General features: G+C 45.1%; 1 protein-coding gene across 2 annotated transcripts; it reads left to right on the top strand.

Moving 5' to 3' along the window:
* The first annotated feature begins 690 nt into the window (after positions 1-690).
* On the top strand, positions 691-18786 carry TRMT10B (tRNA methyltransferase 10B). 2 transcript variants are annotated; one of them, XM_079959702.1, is made up of 9 exons: positions 691-852; positions 1868-2095; positions 4831-4939; positions 7128-7252; positions 9345-9497; positions 10109-10187; positions 13644-13711; positions 15517-15640; positions 18363-18786. In XM_079959702.1, the coding sequence occupies exons 2-9, from the start codon at positions 1901-1903 to the stop codon at positions 18560-18562; spliced, it is 1053 nt and encodes a 350-aa protein (XP_079815828.1). In that variant the 5' UTR covers positions 691-852; positions 1868-1900; the 3' UTR covers positions 18563-18786. The 2 variants fall into 2 exon arrangements, with proteins under 2 accessions (XP_079815828.1, XP_079815829.1); XM_079959703.1 differs by having other exon boundaries at positions 694-852; positions 1889-2095.
* The last annotated feature ends 1405 nt before the right edge of the window (positions 18787-20191 follow it).

Consider the following 20191-nt stretch of genomic DNA (forward strand, 5'->3'; position numbering starts at 1 on the left):
GTTGTACAAATTTTATGAAATAAATAAAATAGCCAGGTTTCCCACAGTAGGCTTTTATTTACAGCCCGACCTGGAGATGTCGAGTTTTCCATGCAAAAGGATGGCAGCTACCATTGAATTGCAGTTTTAACATCAACTTCCACCCTGCCGCAAATAACTACTGCTTGCTCTGCCTCTGCATTGCCGAAGGGGAACTTTTTCTGGCCGGCAGCCGGAGGATTGAGGATTGTCGGGTTTCTGTGGGCTTTTGAGTTTATGCGTGTGGTTTTTCAAAATTACAATCTGCTTTGGAAAGGCGAGGTAGAAATCTTCCTGGACACTGTTCTAAAGATGCTATTAGTATCATGTCTCCGGCTCCTGGGCAAGCAGTGAGGGAAACCAGCGGCTCAGGCGTTTAGCGTTAAGCACCAGAAATCAAAATATAAAATGGCTTTTCTTCCAAATCAAGTGATAACGCTTTTTGAAACACTCAAACGCTGCCTCGTCCCAAATATCACCGCAACTGGGATAGCTCATGGGACTCTTAATCACAGAGTCGTGGGTTCAAGTTCCATACATTGCACGGGGTTGGACTAGATGACCCTAGGAGCCCTTCCAGCTCTTTTCATGCTATGAATCAGAGCCGTCCAATTAAGTAAACTACAACCCCCAGAATGCACCTTGACTGGTTCGTGACGTTAGAGGGAAGTCTCGCACAGTGATACCGCATCACATGTTCAAAGCGATCCTCATGTTCTCAAGGAAACAGTTCCCACCTGGGCGCCTTTAACTGCCCTATTTCTGCAATCGGATTGACTCCGAAGCAGAGAAGAGGAGCTTGTTCAGCGTCTTGTTATTTAGTCTCCGAGGGAGGTGAGTTGCAAACGTCCAGCAATTGCCGACCATTAAATGGCAGTAACTTCTTCAGCTGATTTGGGCGTTGGTTGCGCCCGCATGAGAGCTAAATGAGTCTTGGAGTGAAGTCGGTTTTATTTTACATTTAAGTCTTTCGCTTGATCAATTTTGTTGCAATGCTAATTAAGGCATCCTAGCTGATTGGATCCCATTATGTAGAAACAGCCCCTTTTAAGACATTATATAGTGGGAGGGGAAGGAGGAGTCGTGTACTCCTGATCTCCTTGTGCTTATTATAACGTCTGAAAGAGCCCCTGCGGGTACAAGTGGACATGCTTCGTTTGGGAAAGCATGTGGCCGGTGGGGAGGCTTGTGGGCTGGCGGAGGAGGGTGACTTTGTGCCATTCGCATATTTGCGAGGGGTTTGTTGTGTGTCAAAACACGACACACAACCTCTGTTGTGTGAATGTGCACAGAGACCAGCCGCATGTGCTTCTCCCCGTCCATATTTTTATGCTCATTATGATCACTGTAAAGGTAAAGGGACCCCTGACCATTAGGTCCAGTCGTGGCCGACTCTGGGGTTGTGGCGCTCATCTCGCTTTATTGGCCGAGGGAGCCGGCGTACAGCTTCCGGGTCATTTGGCCAGCATGACTAAGCTGCTTCTGGCGAACCAGAGCAGCGCACGGAAACGCCGTTTACCTTCCCGCCAGAGCGGTACCTATTTATCTACTTGCACTTTGACGTGCATTCGAACTGCTAGGTTGGCAGGAGCAGGGACCGAGCCATGGGAGCTCATCCCGTCATGGGGATTCGAACCGCCAACCTTCTGATTGGCAAGCCCTAGGCTCTGTGGTTTAACCCACAGTGCCACCCACGCCTCTTATGATCACTGTAGCAGACACATTAAGCACGGACAAAAATGCAAATCTAGTGCTGCATTGGCAGCAGTCTAGAGGGCCGATTTCTGCCAGATCAAGTTAAAATCTGTGTTTCAGTGTATTAACATCTTCTGCATTTGTCTCTGCACAGCTCCCCAAATTGACCTGCAAGGGGATAGCAAAAATGACGACCTACCCTGAGTATGCAAGCGAGACGAGCGCTTGTGGAGACCAGCAGGATCAGTGTGAGAAGCATGAGGTTGTTTTCCGGGAAAGTGGCGATGGGGAAAACCTCTGGGACACCTTTGGGCTTCTGCAGATTGACGTGGGATGTGAAAGCCCCAGGGACCGGTTGGCAGAAAACAAGAATTGGTGTTCGGTATGTACAGTGAAAACGGCAGACCTGTATTTTGAAATGAGTCTGTAACGCTGTGGGGCCACAATAATCCACACAAACAGCAGCTGCTACCAATATCATCATCATCAATCTTTATTACGGTCCAGAGACCCAACAAATCATTACAAAGCAATACACAATTCATATAGCCTACCTCCAGGGTAAACAAGCATTTTGTTCAGAATATAGGGATCTTTTGTTCTTGCAACCACGATAAAAACTTTGCCACTGCTAACGTTCTAGCATTTGTCTGATCTTCCAATAGGAACCTGACATAGTGAGCCTCTGATTTTCCCGGGAAAGGTACCAGCGAGGGTAGTATCAGTTCAGCCCTGGCTTGCTCATATTTTGCACAATGCAGCAAAATATGTTTTATGGAATTGATGTCTTGAGCACATGAGCAAAGTCTGTCCTGGTAGGGAAATATATATCCAGCCAATATAAATCCAGCCACATGGTTTGAGAGTCTAAGCATTGATGACTGGCAATTTCTTTTTCAAACAAGGGTGATATTTTGCGTTCAGAAAGTCCGAAAGGTCAGCAACGTTGTCTCTTGCGAGGCAAGACACATGACACTCTTTAATCCATTTGTTAGCAGCACTCGTTAAGGCAGAGGGCAAGGGTAGTGTAGTGTAGTGGTTACAGTGAAGCACTAGCACTGAGGAGACCAAGGTGCAAAGCTCCATTCAGCCATCAAGGTCCTTGCATGACCTTGAGGCGCTCCCTGCCTCTCAGCCAAGCCTACTTTACAGGGTTGTTGTGAGAATGAAATGAAGGACAGGAGAAGGAAATATTGGATATAAACATGGTGGGGGTGACAACTGTAGTAGTTTGTCCCTTTCTTCCCGGTGTGAACTACAGTCAGGGGCCTTGCATAGTTTCCCCTTTATGCTTCTCAGCTGTTGACTCCTTTGTGTGTGAGCCAAGCTGGCGTGAAATGAGGGTAACTGGTGAATATATTGTAAAAACGATATTATCCTAGCAGAATTGAATGATACTTGCATATAATAAACAAAAGGAATAAATATCTCAGAGGAAAAAGTTATAAAACAAACTGTGCGATAAAACCAAGACAAGATAAAAAGTACAACGAGAACAATTGGAAGTTTATTACGGAAGACTTTATTGGATAAGCTATGATGCCATATGATGTATGGAAGTGAGAGCTGGACCATAAAGAAGGCTGATCGCCGAAGAATTGATGCTTTTGAATTATGGTGCTGGAGGAGACTCTTGAGAGTCCCATGGACTGCAAGAAGATCAAACCTCTCCATTCTGAAGGAAATCAGCCCTGAGTGCTCACTGGAAGGACAGATTGTGAAGCTGAGGCTCCAGTACTTTGGCCACCTCATGAGAAGAGAAGACTCCCTGGAGAAGACCCTGATGTTGGGAAAGATGGAGGGCACAAGGAGAAGGGGGCGACAGAGGACGAGATGGTTGGATAGTGTTTTCGAGGTTACCAGCATGAGTCTGACCAAGCTGCGGGGGGCAGTGGAGGACAGGAGTGCCTGGCGTTCTCTGGTCCATGGGGTCACGAAGAGTCAGACACGACTAAACGACTAAACAACAACAACAAATGATGCCATATAAATAAATGGCTTTTTAACTGATATTCTTTTGTTATTGTTAATTCCTTTTTTATTTTTATTTTCTTTATATATTTTTCTAATTTTCGTGTATAACTCTGTTGTAATCATTTGTAATGTACGGCTTTATCTGTAATACAAGACGGTATTTTAAATCAATAAAGACGATAAAAAAAAAAGAGGGTAACTGGTGAATAAGGAAGGCTGGCTCTGTCAGAATTCCTGTTGTTGCCTGCAGTGTGGAGGTGGATATTAAAGAGCCCATTGGCTTATATATGCATTTCACTTCTCTCTACCTGCGTAAGTACAGATCTTTTAAAAGCGGTGTAACACACAGGATACCTACATTGCAAGGGGTTGGACTCGATGACTCTTGTCGCCCATTCCAACTCTATAGTTCCATGATTCTATGTGTCCAAATGTAAACATGATTACATCTAAGTTAAGACTAGGGCTGCAAGCCTTGACGCAAGGAGAACAAGCAAGGTCAGTCAAGTATCTCACCAGGTAATGTGCACCAATGGAGCTGTGTATGTTTAGGAGGGCAAAGTTTGGGAGCTTAGGAGGGCCTAGGACCCTCGTACCTACGGGACCGCCTCTCCTGGTATGTCCCACAGAGGAATTTGCGGTCTTCAAACAAAAACATCTTGGAAGGTCCCAGGCCACAGAGAGGTTAGGCTGGCCTCAACTAGAGCCAGGGCTTTTTCGGCTGTGGCTCCGACCTGGTGGAACTCTCTGTCATAAGAGACTAGGGCCCTGTGGGACTTGACATCTTTCCGCAGGGCCTGCAAGACAGGCCTTTGGCCAGGGCACAGCCTGACTCCCTCCTTTGGCAATCTTCACAGAACTCTAGCCCAATGGTTGCCATCAATTTGATTTGAATTAATTTTATAATGAAATGATTTTAGAATGTTGTATTATTTTATTGTTAGCCGCCCTGAGCCCGGCTTCAGCTGGGGAGGGTGGGATATAAATAAAATTAGTATTTTATTATTATTATTATTATTATTATTATTATTATTATTATTATTTTAAAAGCACGCACAGCATTTTGAATTCCGACAGGACAGCTGTGTTGATGAATGCTCCCCTGAGTAATTTTAGACTTTTTCCTGTTTTCTTTCCATTAAGAGAAACGTTTTAAGGAAACAGAGGCACTGGGAGAAGATAATTTCAGCAAAAAAGAGCAAAAGGAAATATGAGCGAGAACGGCGCAAAGCTAAGCACGCGGAAGGAAAAGGTACAAGCAAAATTGCATTTTTTTCTCTCCACATCTCTTAAGAATGTTTGGTCACAGCTGATCACAGGCCCTTCATGAAGTGGGAGAAGCCTCCCCAAAGGACAGGAGCAGAACATCTGCTTTGCATTCAGAAGGTTCCGAGTTCTAATCCTGGCATCTCGAGGTAGGACTGTTAAAGGCTGCCGAAAACCCTTGCGAGCTACTGCCAGTCAGTGTGGGCAACCTGAGTCAGTGTAAGGCAGCTTCCTCTGTTCCTGATAACATTAGCCTTCTCCTGCAATGTGCAGCTGCAAGAGAGGTCTGTGTCTGTTTTAGGGCACACTTTCAGTTCCTGCAGGGTAATGTTGACGCTTTACAGGCCTGGCTGCTATTCTGCATGAGCTGAGTTTACATGCCAGAAGATGCTCCACCATCTTTTCCAATGTTCTGGGGTGCTGGGCTTGTTGGCAGAAAGCATCAAACGTGGAAAGGCTTCTCTGAAGCTAACAGGCATGTCTTCAAATGGTGGTGCTTGATTTAGAGGCATTGCTGATTTATTCTCTTAAAAACATCTTCCATAGGACTTTTACTCAGAAATCTGTCTATTTTAAGACTCTCTGTGTACATAGATACAGTGGTGCCCCGCAAGACGAACGCCTCGCAAGACGGAAAACCCGCTAGACGAAAGGGTTTTCCGTTTTGGAGGCGCTTCGCAAAACGAATTTCCCTATGGGCTTGCTTCGCAAGACGAAAATGTCTTGCGAGTTCCTGTGGGTTTTTTCCCCTCCCCCCCTTTTCCTAAGCCGCTTAACAGCTGATCGCTAAAAGCCGCTAAACCGCTAATAGCACTAATCCGCTAAGCTGTCAATGGGCTTGCTTCGCAAGACGAAAAAACCACTATACGAAGAGCCTCACGGAATGGATTAATTTCGTCTTGCGAGGCACCACTGTAGTTTTAGATGTGGGAGCCAAGCTTTTTAGATGTGGGATCTGAGGTTGAAGCAATCAACTTGGGATCTCTTAAGGGGCCTTGTTGGCACCCAAAACATTCTGAGAGATCTGCATTGGCTCCCGGTACATTTCCGAGCACAATTCAAAGTGTCGGTGCTGACCTTTAAAGCCCTAAACGGCATCGGTCCAGTATACCTGAAGGAGTGTCTCCACCCCCATCGTTCAGCCCGGACACTGAGGTCCAGCGCCGAGGGCCTTCTGGCGGTTTCCTTGCTGCGAGAAGTGAGGTTACAGGGAACCAGACAGAGGGCCTTCTCGGTAGTGGCGCCCACCCTGTGGAACGCCCTCCCTTCAGATGTGAAGGAAATAAGCAGCTATCCTATCTTTAAAAGACATCTGAAGGCAGCCCTGTTCAGGGAAGTTTTTAATATTTAATGCTGTACTGTTTTTAACACTTGATTTGGAGCCGCCCAGAGTGGCTGGGGAAACTCAGCCAGATGGGCGGGGTATAAATAATAAATTATTATTATTATTATTCAAATAAATGGAGTGTGCTTGTGGATCTTGCTCTCACATTCATTCTGGTAAGATGCATAGCTACTGTTCTTCCACCTATGAATATGGACCGTGATAATTCCTTCCAAACTCCACCATCAAGCTGTAAAAAAGACCTGAGTACCTAGAAGGCAGGCGAGTAATCTCACTGACTTCATCAGACAGCCTCTCTCTACAGGGAGATTTTGACCCATGAGGACTTTCAAATAGGGCAAATCTCATCAAGGACCTTAAAAAAAAGGTAAAGGTACCCCTGCCCGTACGGGCCAGTCTTGACAGACTCTGGGGTTGTGCGCCCATCTCACTTAAGAGGCCAGGGGCCAGCACTGTCCGGAGACACTTCCGGGTCACGTGGCCAGCGTGACATCGCTGCTCTGGCGAGCCAGAGCCGCACACGGAAACGCTGTTTACCTTCCCGCTGGTAAGCGGTCCCTATTTATCTACTTGCACCCGGAGGTGCTTTCGAACTGCTAGGTTGGCAGGCGCTGGGACCGAGCAGCGGGAGCGCACCCCGCCGCAGGGATTCGAACCGCCGACCTTTCGATCGGCAAGTCCTAGGCGCTGAGGCTTTAACCCACAGCGCCACCCTTACTATGCACTAATGCTACGTCTGCACGTTTTAATTTGGCTTAGATGTGAGTGACTGGATGTTCTCTTTTTCCCCCTCTCTCTCATACAATTCTCATATTTGCCTGGGTTTCAGATGCTGTTCCCCAGCTCAGCAAGCGGGATTTGAAATTGATTGCCAAAGAGCGCCTTCTGGAAGCCAAGGAATCGGGCCCTCGGCTGTGTATCGATTTGAGCATGACCGCTCACATGACGAAGAAGGTAGTGGCAGTGAATCATCTCCACCATTTTTTTTTTCAGAGGGTATTGTGGGCCTCTGCTCTTTGGCTGAGTAGCCATTGCAGTGGTACCTCTGGTTACAAACGCTTCAGGTTACAAGCTCTGCTAACCCGGAAGTAGCTGCTCCTGGTTGTGAACTTTGCCTCAGGATGCGAACGAAAATCGCGCGCAGTGGGAGGCCCCATTAGCAAAAAAGCGCCTCAGGATAAGAACGGTTTCAGCTTAAGAATGGACCTCTGGAACGAATTAAGTTTTTAACCGGAGGTACCACTGTATTGAACACATTACAGGCCACTTGTAAGAGAACAAGGGTGTGTTCAGCGACATCACTTGGCGATGTCTCGATTTACCACCGAGAAATGCTGGTGGGGCAGAGGACTGGACCTTTGAATTCTTCCTCATTTTAAAATACAACACTTTCAAAGCTCGGGTAAGGGTCTCCTCCCTAACACACAAGTTGTCTGTGTGCAAGAGGAAGATTTATTTCTTTTCTTTCCCCCCCCCCCAAATTATTTATTAGTTTTTCAAATTGTTACAAATCAAACCAAATTGCTTTAATTTAATACAGTTTCTTTTTTAAAAAAAAATCAGGTTTCCCGCTCCTGTTGCAAACATATGTCCATCGTTTCCTCCTGTAGCCACCTCATCTCTTCTTTAATATCCATTTCATCCTTCACTTGTTGTTGTCCGTTCTTACAGCAAGCCATTGTTTCCTCCCCACACACAGCGCCTCTGTTATGTCTTACAAATATAGAATCCATTTCTCGTGTGTAGTGCTTCATAAACCTTGTCGTCTCAGACCTGGGGAGAGTTGATTACTATCGAGGGAGATTTTTTTTCAACGCACAGGGTCCTGCAAACATTCCTCCCACATCTGCAGTCTGAAATAGTACAGGCCTGTAAGATGGGGGTGAAGAACCTCTGACCCCATAGGTCAGATCACATCTTCCAGATCTCCCTATTTAGCCTGCTAGGCCATTTTTCTGAAACCACGCTCATTTCCCCCACACCAAGATGTCTAGTGGGACGCGGGTGGCGCTGCGGGTTAAACCACAGAGTCTAGGACTTGCTGATCAGAAGGTCGGCGGTTCTAATCCCTGCGACAGGGTGAGCTCCTGTTGCTCGGTCCCTGCTCCTGCCAACCTAGCAGTTCGAAAGCACATCAAAGTGCAAGTAGATAAATAGGTACCACTCCGGCGGGAAGGTAAACGGCGTTTCAGTGTGCTGCTCTGGTTCGCCAGAAGCGGCTTAGTCATGCTGGCCACATGACCCGGAAGCTGTACGCCGGCTCCCTCGGCCAATAAAGCGAGATGAGCGCTGCAACCCCAGAGTCGGCCATGATGGTCAGGGGTCCCTTTTCCTTTACCTTTATGACGTCTAGTGTAGGGCAGAGAGCAGGCTGCAGAAAGCAGGATTGAACTCCTTGCACACCATCTGATCTGTGGCAAGTTCAGTCCTTCTTGAGCTGCTGCTGGCATGCCTGATCCATGCACAGAAAGTGCAAGATATTCCTGTTGTTTGGTTCTGAGTTACGCAGACTGGAGACCAGTGGAGTCCTACTCAGAAGACACTGGCTTTTACTTGGCTACTGACACAGATTTTCCAGTTTTGCTTCCATAGCCTACTTAACTTTGGGTTAAGTGGTGAATGGGTCTGTTTTACCACGCTGGTGAGGAGGAGTAGCTAATTGAGATCAAGAGCTATGTTGAGTTTAGCAGCATCCCTTACAGTGGTACCTCGGGTTACAGACACTTCAGGTTACAGACGCTTCAGGTGACAGACTCTGCTAACCCAGAAATAGTACCTTGGGTTAAGAACTTTGCTTCAGGATGAGAACAGAAATTGCTTGACGGCAGCGGGAGGCCCCATTAGCCAAAGTGTTACCTCAGGTTAAGAACAGTTTCAGGTTAAAAACGGACCTCCAGAACGAATTAAGTTCTTAACCCAAGGTACCACTGTATTTTGTACCGAGTGTATGGTGATTGAGTCAGCCATTTTGGAAAGTACACAAAGTGCTAGGGCAAAAAGGCCTGTTGCCAATTTTCCTGATCATTTTTCTTTTCTTCCTCTCAAGGAAACAAGCCGGCTTGCTGCTCAGATAAGGCGGCTCTATGGGTCAAACAAGAAAGCTCAAGCCCCCTTCTGGATCTACCTCACAGAGTTTGTGAAAAACAGCCCAATTTACGAAGCATGCCAGAGGATGAATGATGGATTTGCCAGTTATCTTGTAAGCATATCCCCCTCCTGCCTTCAAGAAATACAGTGGTACCTCGGGTTACGTACGCTTCAGGTTACATATGCTTCAGGTTACAGACTCCGCTAACCCAGAAATAGTGCTTCAGGTTAATAGCTTTGCTTCAGGATGAGAACAGAAATTGTGCTCAGGCGGCAGCAGGAGGCCCCATTAGCTAAAGTGGTGCTTCAGGTTAAGAACAGTTTCAGGTTAAGTACAGACCTCCGGAGCGAATTAAGTACTTAACCCGAGGTACCACTGTAAAGTCAGTGACATTTTGAAGAGCAAACAAAGCCATTTCTTGCTGGAAGAACCAAGAATGTTGAGGTGATTAATCCTGGAAATGTCCTTACTTTCTAGAGTTGCTCAACGTTGAAGCTGTGGATAAATGCTAATTTCATTCTCTGGATTTCTATTTGCCAGCTTGATTAAATGCTAATTTCATTTCATTCTCTGGATTTGTAATTGCCATTTGCTTATTATTTAGCAGACCTTGGAAAAACAAATACCAGAGATGGCCTTTTGTTTCCAAAAGATGTCTGCCGATTGCCTTTTAAAAAAATCAATCCCATACACATGTGTTATATTGTTTTACTATTTTTCAGATGGATGTTACTCCAGAAAGTTACCTTGACCTGTTTCCTTTAGAAAGAATTGTGTACCTCACTCCAGACTCCGAGAACGGTACAGCGTTGCAGCTTTCTGTTAAAGCTTTTGATTCTTTTAAATGAATAAGTTCTTGCCTTGGGGATTTAGGTTTCAAGTCATCCTGGCCAAACTTGTCTCCAGCCTTTTGTTTGTCTTAGGCGGTAATATTCAAGATGAATTTTAACAGGGAGAAATGTAAAGTATTGCACTTGGGCAAAAAAAATGAGAGGCACAAATACAAGATGGGTGACACCTGGCTTGAGAGCAGTACATGTGAAAAGGATCTAGGAGTCTTGGTTGACCACAAACTTGACATGAGCCAACAGTGTGACGCGGCAGCTAAAAAAGCCAATGCAATTCTGGGCTGCATCAATAGGAGTATAGCATCTAGATCAAGGGAAGTAATAGTGCCACTGTATTCTGCTCTGGTCAGACCTCACCTGGAGTACTGTGTCCAGTTCTGGGCACCACAGTTCAAGAAGGACACTGAGAAACTGGAACGTGTCCAGAGGAGGGCAACCAAAATGGTCAAAGGCCTGGAAACGATGCCTTATGAGGAACGGCTAAGGGAGCTGGGCATGTTTAGCCTGGAGAAGAGGAGGTTAAGGGGTGATATGATAGCCATGTTCAAATATATAAAAGGATGTCACATAGAGGAGGGAGAAAGGTTGTTTTCTGCTGCTCCAGAGAAGCGGACACGGAGCAATGGTTCCAAACTACAAGAAAGAAGATTCCACCTAAACATCAGGAAGAACTTCCTGACAGTAAGAGCTGTTTGACAGTGGAATTTGCTGCCAAGGAGTGTGGTGGAGTCTCCTTCTTTGGAGGTCTTTAAGCAGAGGCTTGACAACCATATGTCAGGAGTGCTCTGATGGTGTTTCCTGCTTGGCAGGGGGTTGGACTCGATGGCCCTTGTGGTCTCTTCCAACTCTATGATTCTATGATTTTCAGATTCAGGTCTTTTTCTAAATTTGAAGTCAGGGATCAACTTCACTTTGGGGTGGGTGAAACAGATCCCAGGCTCTCTACAGATGTTTTTGGCCATGCTGGCTGGTGGCTGAGGGGAGTTGGAGCCCTAACCACATCTGGAACTTCCACCCCACTCTGGTGATAGAATGCAGTTCTGCCTATGTGCTCATTGCTAACAGAAATATAAGCAAACCTTTGATGCGAAGCTTGGAGAAAGTGATTATCTTGAACAGGGGTCTGTAAACTTTTTCAGCAGCGGGCTTGTCCACTGTTCCTCAGTCCTTGTGGGGGGCTGGACTATTTTTTTTTTTTGGGGGGGGGAATGAACGAATTCCTATGCCCCACAAATAACCCAGAGATGCATTTTAAATAAAAGGACACATTCTACTCATGTAAAAACATGCTGATTCCCAGACTATCTGCAGCCTGGATTTAGAAGGCAATTGGGCCGGATCCAGGCCCCCGGGCCTTAGGTTGCCCACCCATGATCTTGAATAATGGAATACTGAATGGTATAGTTTTTGTAAAATATGCAGGGATTCATGATATGTAAAATGAACCATGGAAAGAGAAGAAGGGAATTCACTGATATCTTAAGGATGTAAAATGAGTATTTTTAAATAGTATATCGGAAAATTTAATAAAAATTATATGTAAAAGAGAGAGAGAGGGAAAGTGATTATCTTCTGCAGCAAACTTCGCATGGACATCTCAGATTTCCAGAGTGCTTGTTAGCTTACTTGCGGATCAGCTTCACATGTCTGGAATGACACGTTTTTGTCTCTCTATGTCCGTCAGTAGAGCATGAGACAATTGCAGGGTTGTGGGTTCAAGCCCCAAAAGATCCCTGCATTGTAGGGGGTTAGACTAGATGGTCTTTGTGGTCCCTTCCAACTCTGTTTGAAAAGTAGTGATGTATCCACAGTTGCCTTGCAGAATAGAAATTTTTTCAGCAGCGTTTAGAAGCTGGCAGTGATGGTGCCTGCTGAATCTCTGGTTGCAGAGAGTTTTATTTTATTTTATTTCATTTTCAATTTTTTTTTTGGTTTTCACAACATTATAAACAAACAAACAAACAAACAAACACATAAAACAAACAAACACAAATCATAGCCTTATTAAAAATTACACTTATTAACATTGTTAAGTGACTTCCTCGCTTCCCCTTGGTTGAATTTCATTGCATGTCCTTTTAAAGGTTTTCCAAATCACAGTTCTTAAAAAAAAAATAACTTAAACATTAACATCCTTAGATCTTCACATTATGAAATTAAACCTATTAATTCGACACTTAACATAAATAAAACCCTCAGCCAATTAAGTATCTGCAAGCTGTTTTCAGTTAACTTAACTTAACATATTTAACTAAGTAATCATTAAATTTGATCCAATCTTCCTGATACTCCTCCTCCATCTGGTCGCGGACTCTTCCGGTTAGGTCGGCTAGCTCCGAAAAATCCATCATCTTCATCTGCCATTCTTCTATCGTTGGTAATTCTTGGGTTTTCCACTTTTTAGCTAACAAAATACGAGCCGCAGTCGTGGCGGCAGTTGTAGTTGCAGAGAGTTTAAAGGAGAGTTTGGATGGCCATCTGTCACAGATGAGTTACTTGAGATTCCTGCATTACAGGGGGTTGGACTAAATGACCATCAGGGTCCCTTCCAGCTATTGTTGTTGTTTAGTCGTTTAGTCGTGTCCGACTCTTCGTGACCCCCTGGACCAGAGCACGCCAGGCACTTCTGTCTTCCACTGCCTCCCGCAGTTTGGTCAAACTCATGCTGGTAGCTTCGCGAACACCATCCAACCATCTCGTCCTCTGTTGTCCCCTTCTCCTTGTGCCCTCCATCTTTCCTTTTTTTTTTTTAAATATTTTATTAAGTTTTACAAAAGAAAAGAGTTAACAAACCAACAAAAAACAACAAATATCACAAAAAACCAAAAGGAAAAAACACATAAAAAAGCAAATTTAGCATAAAAGAAAAACTCTCTTTCAAATTTGTAACCTTCAAAACCTTATTTCCCTTACTTCCACCCGCCTCCCTTTCTTGTATTCCATTTAAAGAATTAATTCAGCAAGATCATTCGTTATTCATTTTCATCCTTTATCCCTCCCTTTGTACTCTTATTTATCTTGATCACTAGAACCCCTTTGTTTCATTTTCAATGTCCTCAACATTCATATATTTTACAATGTTTGCCCTCCATCTTTCCCAACATCAGGGTTTTTTCCAGGGAGTCTTCTCTTCTCATGAGGTGGCCAAAGTCTTGGAGCCTCAGCTTCAGGATCTGTCCTCCCAGTGAGCACTCAGGGCTGATTTCCTTCAGAATGGAGAGGTTTGATCTTCTTGCAGTCCATGGGACTCTCAAGAGTCTCCTCCAGCACCATAATTCAAAAGCATAATTCAAAAACTATTCCAGCTATACAATTCTATAATGTTTCTGTTGCCATTCTAATGCTGTCATTTAATATGTCACTGTTGTTTTGTTTACACACGTGCTCGTGTTTCTTTTTTGCACTCCAGCTCTCGAGGAAGTCGACCCGCGAAAAGTGTACATCCTTGGAGGTTTGGTGGACGAAAGCATCAAAAAGGCAAGTGCGTTGCACACGATTTACCCATGGTTTTGATGGAAACTTCTGCACGTTTTCAACTTTGAACATTAGTCACGTTGCGGCTTATGCTGTGCTTCGGTATCCTCTCGTAATAAAAAAGTTCCATACCTTTTCAGGCAGTTGTTGGTAAGAGGAAATTTCAGTGAGTTCTGCTTTCTTCACCTTTCCACAACACTGTATTCCAGTTCTTGCTGCTAGAAGAAAAATATTAGGGTGTCCTGATGCAACTCTGTTCCTTTTAAAACTAGTGAACGCTCTGTGGTGTGGCTGTAGCAGCTGTTGAGTCTTTTTGTCTATAATTTTATTAAGTTTTCTGTTTTACAATTTAAAAGACTTATTTTACATCCTTAAGATGTCAATGACATCCCTTCTTCCCTTTCCATGGTTCATTTTTCATATCGTAAATCCCTGCCTATTTTACAAAAAACTATGCCATTCAGTATTCCATTTTTACATCCACCAAAACTTACTTGCACCGCTTAATTTATCTTAATGCTGCCAGCGTTTTCAGCTGTAAAGTGGTACCTCGGTTTTTGAGCGTCTCGGAAGCCGAACGTTTCGGTTTTCAAATGCTGAAAACCCGGAAGTAAATGCTTCCGTTTTCGAACGCGCCTCAGAAGTCAAACGACTTCCGCTGCATTTCCCCCCAATTTTCTCCACTGACTTTGCAACCGCTTCGGTTGTCGAATGTTTCGGAAGTTGAACGGTCTGCCGGAACGGATTACGTTCAACAACTAAGGTACCAGTTTGAATCCTGACAAGACAGAAGTACTGTTTCTGGGGGACAGGAGGCGGGCAGGTATGGAGGATTCCCTGGTCCTGAATGGGGTAACTGTGCCCCTGAAGGACCAGGTGCGCAGCCTGGGAGTCATTTTGGACTCACCGCTGTCCATGGAGGCACAGGTTAAATCCGTGTCCAGGGCAGCTGTGTACCAGCTCCATCTGGTACGCAGGCTGAGACCCTATCTGCCTGCAGACTGCCTCGCCAGAGTGGTGCATGCTCTGGTTATCTCCCGCTTGGACTACTGCAATGCGCTCTACGTGGGGCTACCTTTGAAGATGACCCGGAAACTACAACTAATCCAGAATGCAGCAGCCAGACTGGTGACTGGGGGCGGCCGCCGAGACCGCATAACACCGGTCTTGAAAGACCTACATTGGCTCCCAGTACGTTTCCGAGCACAATTCAAAGTGTTGGTGCTGACCTTTAAAGCCCTAAATGGCCTCAGTCCAGTATACCTGAAGGAGCGTCTCCACCCACATCGTTCTACCCGGACTCTGAGGTCCAGCACCGAGGGCATTCTGGCAGTTCCCTCACTGCGAGAAGCCAAGTTATAGGGAACCAGGCAGAGGGCCTTCTCGGTAGTAGGGCCCACCCTGTGGAACGCCCTCCCACCAGATGTCAAAGAGAACAACAACTACCAGACTTTTAGAAGACATCTGAAGGCAGCCCTGTTTAGGGAAGCTTTTAATGTTTGATGTATCACAGTATTTTAATATTCTTTTGGAAGCCGCCCAGAGTGGCTGGGGAAGCCCAGCCAGATGGGCGGGGTATAAATAATAAATAATAAATTATAATTATAATTATAATTACCACTGTACACAATTATTTCCCAAATATTCAATAAACGTTTTCCCGTCTTCTTTAAACGTATGTTCTTATTGTTCTCAACTCAGATGTTGAGTCTTGGGGTTGAATTGCAGCTTGCTCACGGGCTCCTGGTGAGATAGTCCCCAAGGGACCATTTGTGTTACTTTTCTTTTATATATATATATATTTACAGAGACTCACCTTCCAAAGAGCCCAGGAAGAACATCTGCAAACAGCACGGCTGCCAATCCAAGAGTACATGGTAAAGAACGTCAATGCAAAGAATTATCACTCCACAACATTGGCCATCAATCAAGGTGAGGTTCTTGCAGTGGCATAGCGTGGGGGGTGCAGGGGGGGCCGGCCGCACCGGGCGCAACATCTGGGGGTTAGGGTTAGGGGGCGCACATCCATGGGTTAGGGGGCGCAAATTACTTGCCTTGCCCCGGGTGCTGACAACCCACGCTACGCCACTGGGTTCTTGCAGTGTTTGCTGGAAGTTTGTTAGAATTCCTGATCCACGATTGCAGTCATAGGATGGTTGTCTTTCCCATGACGGTGTATGTTTTGACTCCACAGAGTGGGAAGTGACGAAGACAGGATGTTTGTTTTAGTGTGTTCCCGTGAAGTGGGACTATTGTCCTTTGTTCTTTTTCCCGTTGCTGAGAGAGAGGGAGCCATGTTGCAGTGCTCCGTGTGTGTTGATATGTAAATAAAGTAGATTAGCCAAAATGCTGAGTTGCTGAGGTCTGTTATGCAACTGCACAAACTCTACGGATCCCTAAGTGTGCCGGTGTCAGTTGGCATCGGTCGCTGTGATGTTCGGGTAGAAGAAAGCTCTTGAAGCTCCCGAACGAACGACCAGGAGGGAGAGAACATGCCAGTCAGGCATGTGTCTCTATCAGGGTCCTACTCGAGTGTAGGCTGAACTCCTGATATTTGCATCCCATAGGTGATGTTCTGCCACCAGTTTTCAAATGCAACCTGCAGCTGCTGTTTGTTCCATTAAATAGGAGGGTATCATAAAGTATTTCCCCCTCTTTTTGAGCTGGGACACCATAATGACGCTGTCTGCTCGGGTCCCAATGCAATGGTCTTATTAATGTTGCTTTATGTAGTGCTCAGTGGAAGCTGGTCCATTGATATAATCCCATATCTTAAACCATTATTTATCCTGATATAATTTTGCCTTGTCCCTGATAACTGTTGAAGATCTATAAGATTATATTGGAATTTTGTGTAAAGGAATATATGATAAAGTACACTTAGGATGTAGGAGAAATAGGCCTTTATCAGTTTGGGGAGGATTTCTGGGGGCATTTTTCAATATGATGTTGGAGATCTTCTAAACCTTCTATCTATATGATATTGCTCCATTTATTTTGAACAAAGGAAACAATAATCATAATCCCTGTTGCTAGAAATGTAATTGGAAGGGAGGTTTAGGGTTTGATTTCAACCCCAAATATCGGGAAATTTCTACAGTTTCTACAATTTTTTATATATGCTGTAAGCCACTCAGAGTGGCTGGGGAAACTCAGCCAGATTGGTGGGGTATAAATATTAAAATGACGATGATGATGATGAATGGGTTAGTGCCCTACCAACCTTAGGCTGCCATCAAACCTAGTTGTCTGCTTTATTACTTCCAACCAGCTATGGCTCCCCCTGGTGTTGGTCTTCCAGCCTTATGCCCTACCCTTCCCAGTGGGTACCGGCCGCTCCTGGTAGCTCGGTCTTGTGAAGAATGGGGAGTTTGAGAAGCAGGGAAGGGAGGAAAACTTTAGATGAAGCAGAAAGCCTCCCATTGTGGTTAGGCTGGGTGAAACAAGAGCATTCTAGAGCTCTTATGTGGTTTGTTATTTTGGCCCATTCTTGCAACCAAATGGCCGCCTGCACCTATACTAAAATGAGGGGCATAATTCAGCCAAAGTTACCGTATTTTTTGCTCTATAAGACTCACTTTTTCCCTCCTAAAAAGTAAGGGGAAATGTGTGTGCGTCTTATGGAGCGAATGCAGGCTGCGCAGCTATCCCAGAAGCCAGAACAGCAAGAGGGATTGCTGCTTTCACTGCACAGCGATCCCTCTTGCTGTTCTGGCTTCTGAGATTCAGAATATTTTTTTTCTTGTTTTCCTCCTCCAAAAACTAGGTCCGTCTTGTGGTCTGGTGCGTCTTATAGAGTGAAAAATATGGGTAAATAACTTCAGGCACTATTGATTTTACTAGGTTACAGTTGAGCCTGTGCCTGACACTACTGTTGAAATCAACAAGTCTTGCTTACACAGCAATGCTTACACCCCTTGCACCTTTTAAGCTTGTGACAATTTTGGTGTCTGGGATTGAAGAATATCCATTTTGCTGTCTCTCACTTGTTCCTCAGGTTGCACTGTTATAAAAGGTACTGTGTAACTCGATAGTATGAGGACTCCTGAGCTAGCTATGTGATCATGGAGCATTAGATTTCAGCTAATTCTCTATTTCAGAGATTTTAGGAGACTCGTGGAGAATTAGCTGACTCCCTGGAAAAGACCCTGATGTTGGGAAAGATGGAGGGCACAAGGAGAAGGGGACGACAGAGGATGAGATGGTTGGATAGTGTTATTGAAGCTACCAGCATGAGTTTGACCAAACTGCGGGAGGCAGTGGAAGACAGAAGTGCCTGGTGTGCTCTGGTCCAGGGGGTCACGAAGAGTCGGACACGACTAAACGACTAAACAACAACAACAACAATGCTCCATGAACACATAGCTAGCTCAGTAGTCCTCATACTATCGAGTTACACAGTACCTTTTATAACAGTGCAACCTGAGGAACAAGTGAGAGACAGCAAAATGGATATTCTTCAATCCCAGACACCAAAATTGTCACAAGCTTAAAATGTGCATTGCTGTAAGCAATGGGGAGGTTTCCATAAACAAGACGTTCCAGCTGCTCTGCCGCCTGACAATAATAATAAAATTCTGCAATGTCACGATTGTCTCCCACCTTTCATCCAGTTCCAAATAATCCCTATAATAATCCCATGTGTTTCTCTCAGTGCTTGATGCCTTGTCAACTTTCTACGAGACCAAGAGCTGGGTAGAAGCCCTCAAAGCCGCAGTTTCTCCTGGAAAAGGATACGTTCTTCGAGACCCAGCACAGGGAAGTGAGGAATCGGCATGCAAAAGCGGGAGAGAAGTTGATAAGGAGGCGGCTGGGTTAGGACCTGTCTTCAGTGACCCTCACCTGCTGAACTGATCCCCACATCTCTGGAGCCAGTCCGTCGTGGGGCTAAACAGTTGCTTGTTCTTGTTGAATCTGTGTTAGGAGAGGGGGTTAAAATATCCTTGACCTTCTTTAATATTGTTGTTAGCAACCAATGGCGAGAACATTTTTTCCTTGGGTAAACAGGGCATTTGTTCTGAGAGCTGCTGCTTCTTTTTTTAGCGGTAAAGTGTTTAATAAATTTATTTAATAAACAAGCAAGTGTCCCCGAAGCTTGGTTGTGCAGACACCGGTTACATAGCGCTGCGTACGGGGTGCCCTTGGGCTCAGTTTGCGGAACTCTTGACAGGAGAACGTGTGGCGGCGGCTTTGCATCCCTTCCTCTACTTTGCGTGCTTTGACCATGGGAGACGTTGAGATGGGCAAGACTAGAATTGAAGATCGCATCCTTAGAAACTTGCCTGTGGAAGCAAGTCTTCAATTATTGGTTATCATTGTGGCATAGACTACCAAACCACTACCTTGTCCAATGCTTATGGCGAGATGAATTCTCTAGCCCTTGGACTAGCAGAATTCATGCCAAACTCCTGAGTTATGGAATCTCTCCTTCAGATTCCCTAAAACTAGACCAAATTACTGCTCAAAGACTGATCCGCCAAAGACTGGATGACATCGATCTACAGCGAAATTATATGCTGGGGGGAGGTGTTTGTTCGCCTCAAAACATTGGTATCACATTAACTTACTGCGTTCCATCATACCTCTCCTCCCTTTCGACTGTTGCCCATAGACTGGCCTTCACCAAAGCGAAGTTCAACGTTTTTCCCTCCAACGTCCTGAGACATAGATTCTCAAAGGGCCAAGCCCCCGCCATGTGCGAATGTGATAAGGAGACACCGGAGTCGCTCCAGCACATTATGTTCACTTGCCCCCTGTTTAATGTGCCACGGGCAAATTTGTTGGGATCAATCATACAGAAACTAGAGGGCACCCCACCAAAATTCCACCTTGCCCAAATCTTGCAGGATAAGGATACTCATACGACCCTCAAAGTGGCAAGGTTCCTGGTCGCTGTCCTTACCCAAAAGCGATGCCAAGGGGCACTACAAGCTAACTAAGGCGTAGTATGCCATTCTATTTTATAGTATTTTATTGTTATAGTGGTGCTTTAGTGGCTGTTTTCCCCACGTGCACAAGTTGTTATTTATGTGTCGTTTTTACCTGTATGGGCCTATGGCCGTAAATAAAATTACTTACTTACTTACGGGCAAGAAGATCTTTGTCCAGAAGTGTTCGCAGTGCCACACAGTTGAGAAGGGAGGCAAGCACAAGACTGGCCCTAACCTTCATGGTCTTTTTGGCCGAAAGACTGGTCAGGCCAAAGGCTTCTCTTACACAAAAGCCAACGAAAGCAAAGGTATAACCTGGGGAGAAGATACACTGATGGTGTACTTGGAAAACCCCAAGAAGTATATTCCAGGAACCAAGATGATATTTGCTGGCATTAAGAAGAAGGGGGGAGAGGGCAGATTTAATAGCATACCTTAAGGAGGCCACTTCTAACTAATGGCTTCTGCTGCCTTATTTATTTCAGCACACAAATGGAAATGATGAGATTGGATTTTAAACTTTCTATTTTTACATGCATTGTATTGTAACAAC

This window comes from Podarcis cretensis (assembly GCF_951804945.1).
Source record: "Podarcis cretensis genome assembly, chromosome: 17".
In the NCBI taxonomy this organism is placed as follows: domain Eukaryota; kingdom Metazoa; phylum Chordata; class Lepidosauria; order Squamata; family Lacertidae; genus Podarcis; species Podarcis cretensis.